The sequence below is a fragment of the Amborella trichopoda genome, chromosome 6 (genome assembly GCF_054954075.1).
Source record: "Amborella trichopoda isolate Santa Cruz 75 chromosome 6, AtrichopodaSantaCruz75HAP2 v2.0, whole genome shotgun sequence".
Taxonomy (NCBI): Eukaryota; Viridiplantae; Streptophyta; class Magnoliopsida; order Amborellales; family Amborellaceae; genus Amborella; species Amborella trichopoda.
This window is the reverse complement of record NC_142341.1, coordinates 481,858-499,772: the sequence shown is the minus strand read 5'-3', so window position 1 is coordinate 499,772 and position 17,915 is coordinate 481,858. Positions and strand designations below refer to the sequence as shown.

At 36.8% G+C, this 17,915-nt stretch overlaps 1 protein-coding gene across 2 annotated transcripts; it reads right to left on the bottom strand.

Moving 5' to 3' along the window:
• On the bottom strand, nt 1-7,731 carry LOC18435720 (uncharacterized). 2 transcript variants are annotated; one of them, XR_016057972.1, is made up of 6 exons: nt 7,297-7,731; nt 6,552-6,711; nt 1,950-2,152; nt 1,800-1,883; nt 886-967; nt 1-806 (listed from the first exon to the last, which is right to left on the bottom strand). XR_016057972.1 is itself a non-coding variant. In XM_088869978.1 (6 exons), the coding sequence occupies exons 1-6, from the start codon at nt 7,656-7,658 to the stop codon at nt 517-519; spliced, it is 1,155 nt and encodes a 384-aa protein (XP_088726104.1). In that variant the 5' UTR covers nt 7,659-7,731; the 3' UTR covers nt 1-516. The 2 variants fall into 2 exon arrangements, 1 of the variants encoding a protein (XP_088726104.1); XM_088869978.1 differs by having other exon boundaries at nt 1,800-1,885; nt 1,978-2,152.
• Between the last annotated feature and the right edge of the window lie 10,184 nt (nt 7,732-17,915).

Below are 17,915 nucleotides of genomic sequence, written 5' to 3'. Positions count from 1 at the left end.
TGATAAATTTCGCAGTGGATGATTATAAATAATTGTGACCTATAAAAAAGGGAATGTTCTCATTGTATACATTCTTTTTCGGGAAATTATAAAAAAACCCTAAAATCAACTTTTTATACAACTTATCCCCCCTGCTAACTTTCAACTTTTTCCAAAAAAACAAGTTTTTTTATGTAAAAAACCCCCCAAGGGAAAAAATTTATTTTTCTGGACGAAAATGTCATTCTCATAGCACGTTGTCGGAGCGCCCTTAAACCATAACGGACCACTGTCACAGGGGCTCCGGCATGGCGTAAGAGCGATCCGACAATGTAACACCGCGCTCCGTTAGTACGTAAATACGCTCCGACATTGTAACACAGCGCTCTAGCAGTGGAGCATTCTGAGTCATAGGGCTCCGACACTGTTTACGTGCGTTCCGTAGTGTGATACGCGCTGCGGCACAGCATAAGTGTGTTCCGTCAATGTAACACAACGCTCCGGCACTGCATATGTGCGCTCTGGCAGTGGAGCATTCTAAGTCACAGGGCTTCGGCATTGTTTAAGTGCGTCCTTCAAATTAGTGGAGAGCGCATCTGCCGAAATCTTCGTATTAATTCGAGCCATTAGAGCATATCTCAATGGAGAAGCTCCAGTGGCTTGTGCCACCTGGTACGCTTGAACCCCAGCTTCCATTTTCCTGACAAGACCCCACATTGCCCTTCCGATCCCGATCTTGGCGAGCTCTTTGGGGATCCCCATGTCTTCATAATGGAAGAGCAGAACCTCAGAAGCTGTCAATTGTCCATCACCTTTTCTTGATTTCACTGGTCAGAGAATTAGAAGAGTAATGGAATTTAGGGGAAAGAAGATTATGAGGAGTAAAAAGATCACAATTAAATATACCTGCCCTTATTGGCCAGCTCGAGTAGTAGAGGTCAACCCCCCTCGGCTTTCTAAGTCTTGGTAATGAACGATACGGCGTGCTCTGAAACAATTGTGCACAAGTATCAGTAATTGATATTAAGTAAGACAGGCAATCAAGCATCTTTTGCTCCCCCAGAAGTATGTATCTTTCCTATTTTGGAAGTTATTCCAAATGGCCGCACATGAAAAGAGTCTGCGGTCTTTGGACATTAATATTCGAGTATTCTTCCACATGATTAAACCCAGTGGACACCTCCCCTATTTTAAGGATGGCATAAGCAATAAGGTTTATCTAGATAATCGGCTTGAACCTGTGTTTTCTCTAGAACTGAGCCTCACGCTCAAAACAAAAGCCATGGATCTCCCACCACCAACAATCCACAACCAATGCTTGAATTTTCATAATCAGATTGAGAAAGCAGAGAATTCCATCCATGCTCTACTTATAACCTTAACTGCTTGCACAGTCTCTTATCTAATTCACGAGTCATTGGTTAGGATTAGCACCGTCACGTCATTGAAGCAAAGAAAAAACATAATCCAAATACAATGAACATATTCCAAATACAATGAACCAGAGCAGTTCAGCATTTAGGATATAACTTCTTCCCCCACCCATCCAACCTTTTTCTTTTGGGCAGTTGTATTCATAATTTTTCCTTTTTTATATGAGTAATTTCTAGCTATGTATTTGGCTGCCATTCTCATTCTACAACCAGTGGTATACAAACACTGTTCTGTACATGGAAAGCTCGCAAAAAAGAAGACATGGTTGACGCCATTGAAGCACAACCTCACATAGGCTTCTAAACAACATAGAACATTAACTCACCAAAAGCCAATTTACATTGCAGTTGGTCCTTAAAGAAATCCAGAAACACTAAAAATCATACCTTTGTTAGACAATAGTATGTCCTTCCATATTCCCAGATTCGACGGTTTATAATGTATTCTCGGTCACTACAGAAAAAAGGAAACTGCAAAGAGGAAAAGGAAGAAAGTCTAAGAGAGAGATTATCGAAAGAAAACACAACAGAGCATACCCTAAAAATATATATTTCCAGCACAACTTTCTAATCCAATGGATGATCATGGTTCCTGTCTGAGGGCATTCTTGTAAAATCTTGAAGTAAAAAAGCATGTCATCCCACTCTGTTCGAAATTCGTCATCCCAAAAGAAATCTCGAATCAGCTCAGGTGTCACATTCTCTATGATTGTCCTTGACCGGTATTGCGTAGGGCCAAACTGAAGCACATAAAACAGCACACAAGCATGAAAAACCAAAATGAAACAATGAAATAATATGGAAAAGTGAACAATGGCACACAGACAATGACTGAAGAAAGTAATACGTTATCCATGGACACAAAAGAACTACTTCCTGAGATGTAAACTGGAAATATCATAAGTGATACAACTGAATTATCAGAAGAGAAAATAAGATAAATTTGAACAGTAAAAGAATGATTGAATGAAAGAGAGTGAAAATATTCTGTGACATCAGCAATCTGAAAAATTTTCAACTCAGTGAACTACATATAATAAGTTCTTTTAAGGTACAGCTCGATGTAATAAGTGTTAAGAAAATTTTAAAAACTTAAAACTAGGTATTCAATTCAACAGTACTGAATTATTAGAGACTTACATGTGATGGAATTATCAGATTTCATGTAAGAATACACATACACCATAGCACCCACCTACAATAAATACTATCTTATAGGCCATTATCTGGAAGTTCACATCATAACCCATTAACTAGTTTCATATTCTTATATACAAATTTATCATTATGACAATGTGATGGTCAACCCTTTGGCACCATAGGAACTTACACAAAGTAATAGATGAAATTACAGGCCCAACTGGTTAATATATAAGTAAAGATAAAACAAATCCAGGAATGCAACTCATTAGATTTTCCTTAAACTAATATGGCACAATAATTCCCAGCATCAAAACTAACGCTCATCCACAACTCCCTCAACAACCCAAGCTGCTAATATACTAGAAAAGTTGAGATTCCTCCTCCATTTCATATCCAATATCGTAAAACACCCTTTCAGCTAATAATTCTCCATCACACTCTCAGCTTCTCACCACACCAAAAAGTGGTCCTTTGCTAACTTATATACCACACTCACTTGGCAGTTGGCACTTTATTAATTACCAATGTCGGAAAATGCCAAGGCTGCATCGAGTCCTCAATACAATTAAAGAGAGGTAGGTAACTGGCAAATTGAGATATTTCACTTGAAGTGTATATTTCACTTGAAGTGGGCTCAGGCCAGCTGGGCCAGACCCCACTAGGACCAAGTACCTGGCTTGTCAAGCTGGCTCTGGCCTAGGACCTTGACCCAAACATGCCTGGACCCAGGGGCCTCAGCTCAATGGGGCATACAAGCCTGGCAAAATTTTCGACCATTGTCAGGTTTAAGCTGGTTGTGAAGCACCAATGGCATCAGCAAAACCCCACAATCCAGGGCGTGTTAGGTGTTAAACTGTGACCACTAATAAATGGGCATTCAAATGGATTGTGAGTTAATAAAGTCAGTAATGAGCTCCTTGATGATTAGACAGTGAGAGAAAAGGGATAAAAATAAGTAATCACGTCATTAGCAGCAAAAAGTGGTGAAGGGCTTGACCAGGAAGAGAGATGATAATAATTGCATAGGAAGGAAGAGAGTCAATAGACAAGCGCGCTCTGTGTAGCTGAGGCTAGAGAATGAATGGGACAAGTGAACAAAGAGATAGAGAGAAAGAGGGAGGGAGGCAGGGTGCGAGAGGAAGAAGAGAGAGGGGGGTGTTGACTAAGGATGTTGAGCAGAGAGAAGAGAGAGAGAGCGAGCCCGGGGGGGGGGGATTGACCAAGGGTGTTTGAGAGAGAGAGAGAGAGGGTTCATTGGGTTCCTAGATGTGTTATGTTTGAGAGAGAGAGAGGGTTCATTGGGTTCCTAGATGTGTTATGCTTGAGAGAGAGCTTTCTAGATGTCTAAAGTTCAAGAAAGAGATAGTGATTGCCACAGAGGAGAGAGAGAGGCGCAATGAACATCAAAATTTCCAAGCAACAGTCAGTTCCAATCCTTGAAGGACAAGAGAATGGGGGTAGCATTGCCTTATAAAAGGACAGGGTTAGGCGGGAACTTGGTTGAGCATGGTCTAACTTGGTTGAGCAGGGTCTAACTTGGCAGGATGGGGCCCACCCAGTTTAATTGGTCTGAGCCAGGCCGGGGCCTAATAAAAGTAAGGCAGGCCGGGTAGCTTTGTTGGGTTGCCCCTCCCTCCCCCGAGCCTATCATTATTCAACCATCAAATAGCATGTCACCTCAGTAAAGGGGTCACAAAAGAGATGCATTTGTTAATCAAAGTCAACTCGTTTATAGTTTATAAACCAAGCAGCATTAATTTAAGGTCGAATAGAATAAAAGGCATAAATTATTATTTCTCTCTTTTTACGAGAGGCATCCACGGCAAACATGCAAGGGTCTTTTGTTTTCCCTAATAATTAATGTAGATAGTAATATGCTCATTAGATAAGGGCCACTTTAGCAAGTTTGACAAGACTTTTATACAGTTTGGCAATAGGGGCTGATTATTGTATGATATGTATGGTTGCTTCATCCCTCAACACGTTAATGAAGCTCATTATTCTACCCAGTTTACAGAAAATCTACTCCACCAAGGTATTCGGCCCTTGGCCAAGCCGAGTTACTCGGGCAAGTCCAAGTAACTCGGTCAGTCCAACTTCAATTTAGAAAAATAAAAATAAAGGCAAAAAAAAAGAGTATATATAATATAATCTAGCCTTCACTTTGGTTGCAGCGAATGTCAAATGCCGTGTCGGTTTACTTGTCCGCTCTTTGGAATGCCTCTCTGTGAGAAGTCTTGGGTTCGATCCCTCAGCAAACACTATTTTTTTAATTCCCGGAAAAAAAAATAGAGACTCTCCTGGGTTTGGAAAAAGGAAAGACAGTGTTTGTTGGTGGGATTTGAAGCCCCACCACACTGGTAAATGACCATGTACACTACCTGGTAAGCCCTTTGGAGGTATTTGAATTAGAAATGATACATTATTATCTATAACATATTAAAATTGATACAACAAAACTCGCTTCACCCATAGGGGGAGGCCGAGTCTGAGTCCGAGTGGACTACTCTGACTATCTGAAAATTTGTATGGAGTTAAGATCAGCCTAACATAGGTTTTAGCAAAGGTATAGTGTTTGGTGAGTCAGGGACTGCACCTGTCGTTCTGAAAGCCTTGATTTCCGCAGTTCTGCACCATCCAGTTGTATTGGACATGCAAATCATTCTCTAACCACCCCCGTCTGGAAGTTCAAGATAAATCTGCACTGTCCAAATTATATTGACGCTGCAGAGGGTGTGTGTCGCATGTACAATATTTTGTACGTCAGGTCCCGTATAAAAACCGCATCCTTTAGCAAAAAGGAAAGCCCCAGATATACAAGAACGGCAAACGAAGATCTCTACAGGGAATTTATATTCCTAGCAAGGACATGGCATGTATGATCTAGGGCATCAAACCCACTGACACATACTTGAAGCAGGACTTAATTTGTATTTTATTTTTTGTCATTGCCTTTGCTTTATTAATATCATCTAAAGCAGCAGGAAATACATTGGAAATAAGCACTTTCCCATGTTTCTTCCTTATCAGTTTCAATGGACAACATGTATAAGAAAGATAAAAAGGAAGCTCCTGTTGAGAAGAAGAGAGCAACCTATCATGATATCTGCTTGAATATAGGGTAAGAATGTTTCTGAAATTTATGATATAGCAATGATGTACCAGAGAGAACTCTGAAGTCCATAAATGTGCACATGGATTTTGATTATTGCCAAGGAGTTCATAACATCAATCCACATAACATATGATAGTGGCTATTATTTTTTATAGAGAGTCAAGTTCAGAGACACACGCAGCACCTCTTAAAGTATAACGAAGGGCATAAGAAATGAAAGGTCACTGCTGAACAAGTTGTCCAGTTCTTCCGTAGGTATAGCCCACAGGATCCCGATCAACAAGAATTATAAACCCAAAAAAACTTCCAAGTCATGAAATATATTGTCCCTCTTGTCATTCAATATACGCATTTACAGCAATCCAATTAGGACGAAAGTTGGAGATGAAAAACATCCATTTGAATGAATCTAAAGTATAAGATAAACCAACTTAATTTTAGAAAACAATCATGAATGATGAGCTCCATCATGTCCTACAGATATTCAAACTTTCTCAAAACCACAACTAGCGTATCCCCAAAGAGATTCGACAATTGTTTTGTATCCTTTTGTGCAGTCGCAGGTGCTTTTTACAGTTGTGTGTAACATTATCACTTACCAATTGTCACTTGGCAAAAAAGAATAGGTTTTGGTATATTTTAATTTGTAAAAAAGAGAATAACAATGCAAGGCCTGATGACTGGCTAGGTGAAAACTGAATCCCACTCTAGCAAAAGACCAACCACTAAATTATAAATAAACAACTGGAAATTGCTCAGAAGGGTGTGCATTAATTTTTTCGTGACAAATGAAAACTAATTGCCATTCTCGCATAGTCACTCAAATTAAAAACAGAAAATAAAAGGAACACGGATGGGAAATATATCATGAAGAATTATACCTCAGGGTCACGGAGCCAAGCTTGGTAGGTCAGTATTGGAGTGGACCTATCCATCATCAAATGCCACTTGGGACCTCCATCCTCTTCTTGTGTCAAGGAAATTAATGTTCCCAAATCCTCATGAGTTGCTCCAGGGCACTCTTCTGCATCAGAATAAATACTGAAAAAAGCAAGAAATTCATTAGAATTGTAAAAACAGGCTGACAATATTTACTGCGTGATTTCAGAAAATATCGAAAATAAAGAGAAACCAGGACGAGTATTCAGCTACAAAAGTGACTTTAATGGGGTCGTAAGGGAATGGAAGATAAGAGGAAAATGCAGCATAATCCCAAAGAGCAAATAAATGGGTTTCTCATAATGCCGATAATAGACAACATAAGAAACAAATACACAGGAGAACGTCATTCACTAAAAGAACGAGAAAAAAAAGAAGAAAGAGAGAGAGAGAGAGAGAGAGAGAGAGAGAGAGAGAGAGAGAGAGAGAGAGAGAGCTTGTCAATCAATTCACAAGCGCATGTCACAAAAAATACAAAAAAAACCACAAAAACTGCAACCCTATTTTCTCGATAAATTATTTAAAAATAAAAAACTGTACCACAGAAAATTTCATCTTCTAACAAACAAATTCACCCATGAAAACTCAAACTTTCCCAAATAAAGCATCACCCAAATCCCCAAAAAGCCCATAATTCAACAAAATCAAGGAAGAAAACGCACCAAGTTGAGAACCCAAAACTCTCACCTCTCTTTGTTAACTGGATTCGCAGGCGAATTATCAGAAGATACCTTCTCCATCGAACCCACCTTCCAAGCTTTCGATCTTCGCCATAAATTCCTTAAAATGGTGAAAGCCGATAAAGCAGTTAGGGCAAGCCAGACCCTTCTCGCCCCGAAACCAGGCGGGGCGGTCCAGACGAGCCTGGGCCTGGTCCTGATACCAAGAAGAAGCAGAGTGGCCCATTGAGGTCGCCATGACCAGCCAAGAATGAGGCCTGCAAAAGCTGCAATATAAAGAGGGATCGAGGAGACTAAGATATCCAAAACTGTTTCCACCATAACCAGGTTTTCAGAGAAGTGCCGCAGGTTGGTGGTGATGGACTCCATCGGAGAGGGAACAACATCTGGAAGAAAGAAACCCTAGAATTGGGGGTTTAGAGGGAGATGGAATGGAGCGAGCACGCTGAGTTTAGAGGACGAGGTACTGCTATTCATTTCTGTGGACCCCGTTTTTTCTTTGTTCTTTAATTTGGGGGAAATTAGAGAGGGACTACAAATTTTGATTTTGATTTTGATTTTGATTGCAGAGAGAGTAAAAATGTTATGGAGAGTGGAAATTCTAGAGAGAGAGAGAGAAGCGAGGAATCGACGTTGCGTGTTTGCCTTTAAATACCTAATTCATAGTAATTATACCTACTCCTATAGTTACTGCAACTTCCCCAATACGGTACTTAACTCAAATCATCAAACCAGGACAGGACAGGACAGTAATTATACTTGCTCCCAGCGTTTTAAAAATCGTCGAGTTGAATCGGACTCACCCGGTTCGACTCGAAATTCACGAAAATGGATCGGATCGATTTAAAAATCGGGAATTGTCCTGTTTTAGAGAGAACCGGACGATTCCGCACAGTGACTCGTCGATTCATTGTGCGGAATCGGCGAGTCCGTGAAGAACACGGGTTGCACAGTGTTCTTCACCGGATTCTTTCAAATTTGTCATTTTTTGATCATTTTTTTTGTTTTTTTTGGCATGTGATCTGATTTGCAGGCTGTAAACAGCTTTATTCAGCTTTTTCAAAGATTAAATGGTGGAAAAATTGGTTGTTTTTGGATCACGAAAAATTCGGGGTTTAGGGTTTCCGCCTTTTCTGAAATTTCATGCCAAATAGGGCATGAATCTTTCAAAATTTGTACGCATTTTGATCTTAAAGCTGTGAATCAAAACCTTTTGTTACTAATTTGTGATAATCGTTGAGAAAAACAGAGTTTTTTGGAGATTGAAGGCTTCGGTTCACAAAAACAGGTAAGAACTTTGGGTTTCTTTTTTTTTCCGCCATTTGATTTATTTCACGGCATATTTTGAACAAAATGAGTTCAATAATTAGGGTTTTTAATCTTTATTGTGTTCAGTATGATTTAAAATTTTCAATTTTACGTAATCTGGTCAATTACAGCAAGAAATTTGATATGACCAGTGAGATGTCTGCAGAACCAAATTCCGCTGTTTTTTTTTTTTTTTCCGCCTTTTGATTTTGTTTTCATGATATATTAGAAATAATGTGTTAAAAATTTAGGTTTTTGATTCCTTATATTGTTGTTTATCAGAAAATATACTCAATTGGATGTAATTTATTCACTTAGAGGTGAATTTTTGAGTTAAAATCGCTTATGTAAAAACGACTCTGTGAAGAACATTTTTTTTTTTTTTTTTTTTTGTAGCCCATGATAGAATTTTTTGTAATCCATGATCGAATTTTTTGTAATCCATGATCGAAATGTTTGCTTTTTTTTCTTGTAATCCATGATCGAATTTTATTTTTTATTTTTTATTTTTGTAACCCATGATAGAATTTTTTGTAATCCATGATCGAATGTTTTGTAATCCATGATCGAAATGTTTGTTTTTTTTTGTCATCCATGATCGAATTTTTTGTTTTTTGTTTTTTATGTAACCCATGATAGAGTTTTTTGTAATCTATGATTGAATTTTTTGTTATCCATGATGTAAATGTTTTTTTCTTTTTTTGTAATCCACGATCGAATTTTTTGTTTTGTTTTTTTTTTTTTTTTTTGTAATCCATGATCGAATTTTATGTAAGCCATGATCGAATTTTTTGTAATCCATGATAGAATTTTCTGTAATCCATGATCGACTTTTTTGTAATCCATGATCGAAATGTTTGTTTTTTTTACTTGTAATCCATGATCGAATTTTTTGTTTTTTTTTTTTTTTTGTAACCCATGATTGAATTTTTTGTAATCCATGATCGAATTGTTTTTTTCTGTTCTTGTAATCCACGATCGAATTTTTTGTTTTTTTATGTTTTTTTTTTTTTTTTTGTAATCCATGATCGAATTTTATGTAATCCATGATCGAATTTTATGTAATCCATGATCGAATTTTTTGTAATCCATGATCGAATTTTTTGTAATCCATGATTGAATTTTTTGTAATCCATGATCGAATTTTTTGTAATCCATGATCGAATTTTTTGTAATCCATGATCGATTTTTTAGAAAATTTACGATTTTTTTTTTTTAATCCATGATCAAACTTTTTGAAAATTTGTTAATTTTTTTTTTTAATCCATGATCGAATTTTTTGAAAATTTGTTGTACTTTTTTTTTTTTATTTCTTTTTATCCATGATCGAATTTTTTGAAAAATGATGATTTTTCGAAAAGATGTGAAAATCGTGATAAAGTTTTGATTATCATGATGTATTAAACATTTAAACCCAATTTTTAATTTTTATTGTTTGAGTTTGCTGTAATTTTTTTTTTTTTTTTTCCATGATCGAATTTTTTGAAAAATGATGATTTTCCGAAAAGATGTGAAAATCTTGACAAGGTTTTAATTATCATGAGGTATTAAACCATATTTTAAATTTTTATTGTTAAAGTTTTTGTTGAAAAAATTGTATGTTGATGGATTATTTATGCAAAAAAATGCATGTTATTATATTTTCAATACAAAACTGTATTTTTTTTATCTGTTGTTCATGGATTTTTTAGTTGGAATGACTGATGTTAGTCGGCTCTTTGAAGAATTGTTTTTATTATTAATTTTTTAATGCAAAAAATGTATGTTCTTGATAATTGAGTTGTAGCCATGTTTGGAGCTTGCATTTTGTATTATTCTAAATGTTTGTACTTGATATGTACGAAAATATTATTGTCAAAAAAGGTATTTTGCAATAACAAATAACAACGAATATGACTACATGAACTACCGCAACATATTATCACTACATATGGTGATTATTTTTCTTTTTGAACTATCAGGTTAATTTAAACTTTTTACATCTTAAAACAGTTGAATCATGTCAAGATCTACAGAAGACCCTGCATGGCAACATGGGGTCTGACTTGATCCCAACAAGAAAGACAAAATTATTTGTAATTACTGTCAAAGAGTGATAAGTAGTGGGGTACATAGGTTCAAGCAACACTTGGCAGGGGTTAAGGGAGAAGTTTCTGCATGCACTAGTGTCCCTAGTAATGTAAAAAAACAGATGGTGGCAATTCTTAATGCTAACAAAGGTAAAAAAATTGCCAAACATAGGATGAATGAGGAGATAACTAGTTTATATACACCATCAAGCATGAATGATACAGAAGAGCAATATAATTATGACCTAGAAGAGCAATATAATAATGAGCTGGACATGGCCACAAGATTGAGTTTACATGAACAATATCAGAGGGAATGTGGGTTTAGAATGCCTGGTGGGTCTAGCTCAGACATGCATGGTGGGCCTAGCTCCGATATGCATGGTGGGCCTAGTTCAGATATGCATGGCGGGTCCAGCTCGAGCATGTATGGCGGGCCCAACTCAAATATGTATGGAGGGGTTGGTGGCAATATGTATCAAGGAGAATCAGTTGTTGAAGAAATTGTTTCTAAGTTACCTAGGAGTGCCAGTATTGCAGGTCATGGTCGTAAAGACCCATTTCTCTCAAAGCCTAAGTCACAACAGATGACCCTAAAAGGCATGGTTAAAGGTACAAGAAACATGTTAGGGAGATATGTTGGTAAATGGTTCTACGATAAAGGGATTCCCTTTGATGCAGCCAATAGCCCATATTTTCCACTTATGGTTAGTGCAATCCAGAGAGCCGGGCCCGGGGTAAAACCCCCGACGGCATATGAGCTCAGTGGGCCAATATTAGATGAAGAGGTAGAGGAAGTTAAAAAGTGGATTGAAGAATATAAACAGAGTTGGCCAAGGACAGGAATTACTCTCATGAGTGATGGTTGGTTGAATAAAGTTAGCAAAAAGGAGTTTTTAAACTTCTTGGCCTATTCCCCAAAAGGTACAGCTTTTTTGTCTAGCAAAGACGTATCAGGGACGAAGAAGGATGCAAACTTCTATGTACGACTATATGATCAGATAGTGGAGGAGGTGGGAGATAAGCATGTAGTCCAGTTTATTACGGACAATGCGCGTGCATGTGTTTCTGCGGGCAGCAAGTTGATAGATAAGAGGAAGCATCTAGTATGGACCCCGTGTGCTGCACACAGCATCGATCTTATGTTAGAGGAAATCGGTGAGATCAAAATTGTGAAGGAGACTCTTGATGAAGCAAGGTTGGTGTCGAGATTTATATACAACCACTCTAAAATATTATTTCTGTTTAGAGAACACTCTAAGAAAAAAGAGATAATCAGGCCTGCCATAACCCGCTTTGCGACCGATTACTTAGCTGTGGACTCCATTCGACAATCTGAAGGTGCATTAAAGAGATTGTTTACTTGTGAAGAGTGGTTAAATGACCGCCTCTCGAAGTCCAGTACCGGTATAAAAGTGGATAACATAATCTCAAATAGGCTGTTTTGGTCTCGATGTTCCAGTATTGTAGAGGCCACTGCCCCTTTGGTCACGGTGTTAAGAATGGTGGATGCTGATAAGAAAGCTACCATGGGTATCCTTTATGAAGGTATTGAGAGGGCGAAATCAGCTATTGGGGAGAAGTGTAATTTTGCTAGCAAAGTGATCGAGATTATAGAAAAGAGGTGGAACACCAAATTCGGACGTCCAATTCATTATGCTGGTAAATATATATTTATATCATTACAATGTTTCAGTTTAAATCATTTTTTTATGAAATTGTAAATGACATTTTTCTACCTATATATTTTTTAGGTTACTACTTCAACCCAAAATTTTTCTATTTGACACCTGAACAACCCCACAAGATTATGGAAGGGGTCAGATACATTATTGCAAGGTTGGAGAGAAGCCATCGAAACCAAGTAGCAGCAATATAAGAGGTATTATTTAATGTTTGGGTAAGAACTTCATTGAGTTGTTATATTTGTGAGGAATAATGCACTAAAACGTAATATATTTGTTTTAGCTTGCTATGTATAGGGATGCTATTGGATCCTTCGGAACTAGACTTGCCAGAAATTCTCGAACTATGATGGATCCAGGTTATCCCCTCGCTAATATTTTGTTTATTCATATATTTAATTTTATGAATTGTTCTTGCCCTTACAATGCTTTTTACATTTTAATCCAGCTGAATGGTGGGAGATATATGGTACTGATGCACCTCACCTAAAGAGGATAGCAATCAAGGTGCTCTCCTAGACATGTTCTGCTACTGGCTGTGAGCGCAACTAGAGTACGTTTCAATGGTTGCACACTACTAGGAGGAATCGACTCGCTTCTGAAAAGCTTCATAAACTAGTCTACGTTCATTATAATTTAACCTCAGAGAGCGACAAATAAGAAGGAAGCTTGAAGACTATGGGCCGATAGACTTAGACACAATATTTGTCACAGACACAGCAGACCGATGGGTAGTAGAAGAGGAGGAGCCAGTGTTGCACAAGAGAGCGTTCCTTGAGGCTATCGGTGATGAAGATATTGAAGAAAGTGATGAGCGGCATGAAAGAGGAAGCAGCCAGCCAATGTATCCACAATATGTCGGTGATATTGCACTTAATGAGGGAGAGTGGGAAGGGGATCTAAGAGAAAATGAGAGAGATGATGATTCTGAGGCCACCCTATCCCAGCCATATTATTCACATATCGAGTCCCAACAACAACAGTGTAGGGATGAGCACGACAGTGCAGGTGAGCATGAAGGATGGACAAGCTTCGGGGATTTTGGATTGGGAACACAACAAAACACTAACACTCAGGGATTTGGGAATAGTCAGACGCCCGCTAATATCGATGATTCGTTTTTAGATCGAATCAATGAATTGTCAAACGAATTCAATCAATGGCCCCAGCGTGACCAAGAAGAACAACAACGTCTATCATTTTATTTTTAGATCGTATGTTACTAATTTTATGTTTTATTGTAGTCCATGTATGTTGATATACTTATTCCATGATAATTCTATGTTTATCCTTTTGTGTGATGTAAATTAAATGTTGAATGGCGGTTCATGCAGGGGAAGAACATATCAATATTTACATATTCATTCAAAAACATGAAAATTCTTAATGGAGTACCCTCATTTTTTATTGAATTCCTAAAAAACAATATTTATAATGAATTTTAATAATTTTTTCGGATTTTTTTGAAGCTTTATTCTGACCGATTCACCCGATTCCGATCCGGATCGCCGATTCGCCGATCCGGATCGCCGATTCGCCGATTCGGAGCGGTTTTTGGAAAGCCCGATCCGGGTCACCGATCCGATTTTTAAACCATTGCTTGCTCCTATAATTACTGCAACTTCCCTCATCCTGCTATCCATTTGACACCCCCAATTAATACATTCAAAATGTAACTCTTTTCCATCTATTTAAAAAACGCATGGAGGACATCTTCCCCAATTACTCGCTCCAAAAATATATATATCTAGTATAATTGGGGGTAATACAAAAGGAAAGAGTTTTTATAACATCAAATTATGGTGGACATCAAAAATTCATTAGAAGAGGTTGTTTTGATGCTCCAAAATTTATCTTCTCGACCTCAATGTGTATGGACATGGGAAAAAATGGATTTCTAAATCTTGAAAATTTGAAGCCTGTCTTCTCCACTCAATTACCCAAAAATAAAAATAAAATTCAGAATGGACTTGTAACACTTCAATGACATTTGAACCAAAAAATTGTGATTTTTCTGACACTTATATGAACCATGCGGCGAACCAAGAGCGCGTTTAAAGGATGGGGTTTTTATAAAGTGTCAATTTTAAACAATACGCACCTCTAACATTGCTAAAAGATGTCGTTTTGGTGCTAGAAGTCTTTAAGATGGCCTAAAATCTATTTTTTCATCACTAATTATGAAATTTAAAGCTCTAAAAAAAATGTCTAGATCAAGCATAACTTTAAACCTATAAATTTTTTGAAATGGATGGTTTATGTAATGTGTTTGGTATTCATAGATGTGTGGTTTATGTAATATGTTTCAAGATACACTATTTTAAAGAAGTAAATCATTTTATTTTCATACCATATATCTCGCAATCAAGATGATCAATTGTAATGTTTTTTAACCTTGGAACAACCTTTCTGAGTGGATTTTTAAAATGCACCTTACTTCTACAATAATTTTATATAAAGCATTTTCTAGATTTAAAACACACTTGATTTCATTTGTGCCTCTAATGAATAATTATTTTTTACCTCTTTGGCTGACATGCTCACAAATCACCCTTTTTCTTTTTTTCCCTAGCACATACTTTTATCATGGCCGATTGATTATTTGGTCTTGCAGGAGCATATTGTCCATTCATTTTTCAACCAAAACCCTGTCCAGGAGTATTATCGGGACTTTGTGTCCCCTTCAAACTAGCAGCCAACCTCATATAATACAAAAATAAAAACAAAAATACCATTTTCTATGTGCCTGAAAAAAATAATTGTCCTAAAATTGAATAAAAACAATTCAAGTGTTGGATGACAATTCAAAGTATTTAAGAATTCATCTAGTGATTTATAGTGAATTCCAACATTTTATATAAGGAAATTCTCTTAAATTTCTCATTTTTCTTTAAGGAGGAAGTGCACAATGTAATCATGCGCCTATATAACGTACAAAACAAGTTGGACTCATTGTCCTCTACTTTAAAAAAAAATAACTTGCTTTAAAGATGTGATATCTCCTTGTTATACTTTGTTCCTTTTTCTTTTAAGCCGTAGAACTTGGTGCATTTCCCATGCATTTGTATGGGATATGGACAAAGGCCAGTATTGGATGGACAACTTTCAATGCATTATTATCTTTCACCTTTTTTCCAAGTATGCTTTTAAGCCATTCATTTGTATGATTTTTCAAAAGGGATATTTGGTAAAGTCAGTACCTCAAAAACTCTAAATAGTAAACCTATTCTTGTAAAATCAGGATAACCCAATTATCCATTTTAAACAAATTGAGATACCTCAAATCCCATTAGATGTGGGTGAGCACTCCACCATAATGATTTCAACATAATATGTCTAATATGCAATAACAAGTGTAATATAATTGAAAAAAATAAAAGTATAATAAAACAAGCAATATGAGAAATCTTCAAAACATAGCATAAATGAAATAGAGAGGGACGCACACATATACGTGGTTCACCCAAAATGGCTTACATTTACGGGCAATATGACAAATGTGTATTCACTATCAAGAGGAAAACTTACAATATTGTGGTTATGTAGAGTTACCTCATATAATCTCAATGAGAGCTCAAACAAATGAGCTTCCTACCATAAAACTACCTACAAACGACTCATTTCTTCGATTCACCGATGCCAAAATGCTAACAAAATGGTTCAAGATAATCCCCAAATGGTGGTGCTAGGGTTTTGTTGCATAACCCCCAATTTCCACCCCCCAATCTTCTCTGCAAGCTCTATTTTCTCTACAAAAGAGTTCACACTCCTTTTTTTTCCACGTTTCTCTCTCTAGAAAAACATTTTATGAGCCTCCACTAAAAAAGCTTTCTTTTAGTGACAAAAATACCCACCACTATAATGAGAAATACTACAAGGGGTGGTGATTTGACATCACCTCCCAACAATTTCTACCTTGATGCAAAGTCACACACTTGCCTGGCCAATCCATCACTTCATGTTTTTTTTGAAACTTAGAGAAGTTAGGCTATATTCTAACTTCTCTACTTGGATGGTCTTTGTAAGCATATCTACAAGGTTGTCTTCGATCTTGATCTTGACCAATCAAAGTCTTTCATCTTCAACAACTTGTCGGATATAGTGATATTGAACCAATATGTGCATTGACTTCTTGTGGTGAACCAGGTTCTTGGCCAAATGGATTGCACTCATATTTTCACAAAATAGTTCCATGGGTTTCCACATAATGCTCATCTCACCTATCAACCATTGAAGCCACACAACTTCTTTGATGCTTCCATTGTCGTCATGTACTTGGCTTCGGTAGTAGACAATGCTACCATGTTTTGGAGCCTTGACATCCAACTAACCAGTCCATTTACAAGCCAAAAAACAAATACGGTAACCAACCTACCTCTATCAAGATCACCAGCAAAATTTGCATCCACAAAACCTTGTATTAGAATTGATCCCTTGCCAAATGTGATTGCATAATTAGTTGTACCTCTTAAATACCGAAGCACTCATTTATTGCTTCCCAGTGAACCCTTCCGAGATTTATCATAAATCGATTTAGAACACCAACCGCATGCACGATATCTGGTCATGTACATACCATGACAAACATTAAACTTCCAATCGCATTTGCATAAGGAAGCTTAGTTATGCTTCTTCTTTTTTCTTTCGTCTTTGGACTTTGCATTAAAGATAATTTGAAGTGAGGCGTTAATGGTGTCTTCACCGGCTTTGCATCTTTCATACCAAAGTTTTCAAGCACCCTTTCTATGTAACCCTTTTGAGATAATGACAAATTCCATTTTGTCTATCCCTTTCAATTTCAATCCCAAGGATTTGCCTTGCCTGCTCGAGATCCTTCATCTCAAATCTTTTGCTCAAAGAAGTCTTGAGTTCTTCAATTTTTGCCTTATCTTTGCACATCAAAAGCATGTCATCCACATATAAAACTAAAATCAAGTATGTAGCATCATCAAAGAACTTTAAATAAATGCAATGGTCATACTTACTTCTTGTGTACCCAATGCTCATTATGAACAAATCAAATTGGAATTTATTATGCTTTCCAAATAAGCATGACTCACAAAAATCTAAATTTAAAATATTTTTAACTAGAGAGGAGGTATTTATTGAAAAATACCTTGAATCTACCCTCGCTCACGTGATCCAAACGCGCATACCATATCATGAAGAAGTCCAGCTCTACAATATCAGTCTCTCCCAAAATTGTTTGTCACACCCCGAGATGTGACAGACAAGACATATATATATATATCTATTGATAGAACAAATTTACAGTGGCGAGGTCTTACAAAGTAGCAAAAGAAAGTTTAAATAAAACTACAATATCTTCCCAAAGTTGATCTTGCCGAAGACACAAATGAAACCGCAGTTATCCTGAAAAATGTTTACCATAGTTTTATGAGTTTGGCTACTCAGTAAGTGATCATCATAATCCTAAAAATAATCATGGTTGAAAGATATCAATATTTTCAAAAAGAAGATCTCTTAACAGAAATGCATCAATAGTTTCACTTTCAATAAATACATAATTAAGTAAAATCCGTGTAATTGAAATGCTTATAACA

What these genes read in the sequence shown, in the direction of transcription:
- LOC18435720 (XM_088869978.1), bottom strand. Translation starts at nt 7,658, where the DNA reads ATGGAGTCCATCACCACCAACCTGCGGCACTTCTCTGAAAACCTGGTT. An exon ending in AATCCAGTTAACAAAGAGAG is followed by an intron (nt 6,712 to 7,296) that starts GTGAGAGTTTTG and finishes TGCTTTTTTCAG; the next exon opens with TATTTATTCTGATGCAGAAG. An exon ending in CTTGGCTCCGTGACCCTGAG is followed by an intron (nt 2,153 to 6,551) that starts GTATAATTCTTC and finishes TATGTGCTTCAG; the next exon opens with TTTGGCCCTACGCAATACCG.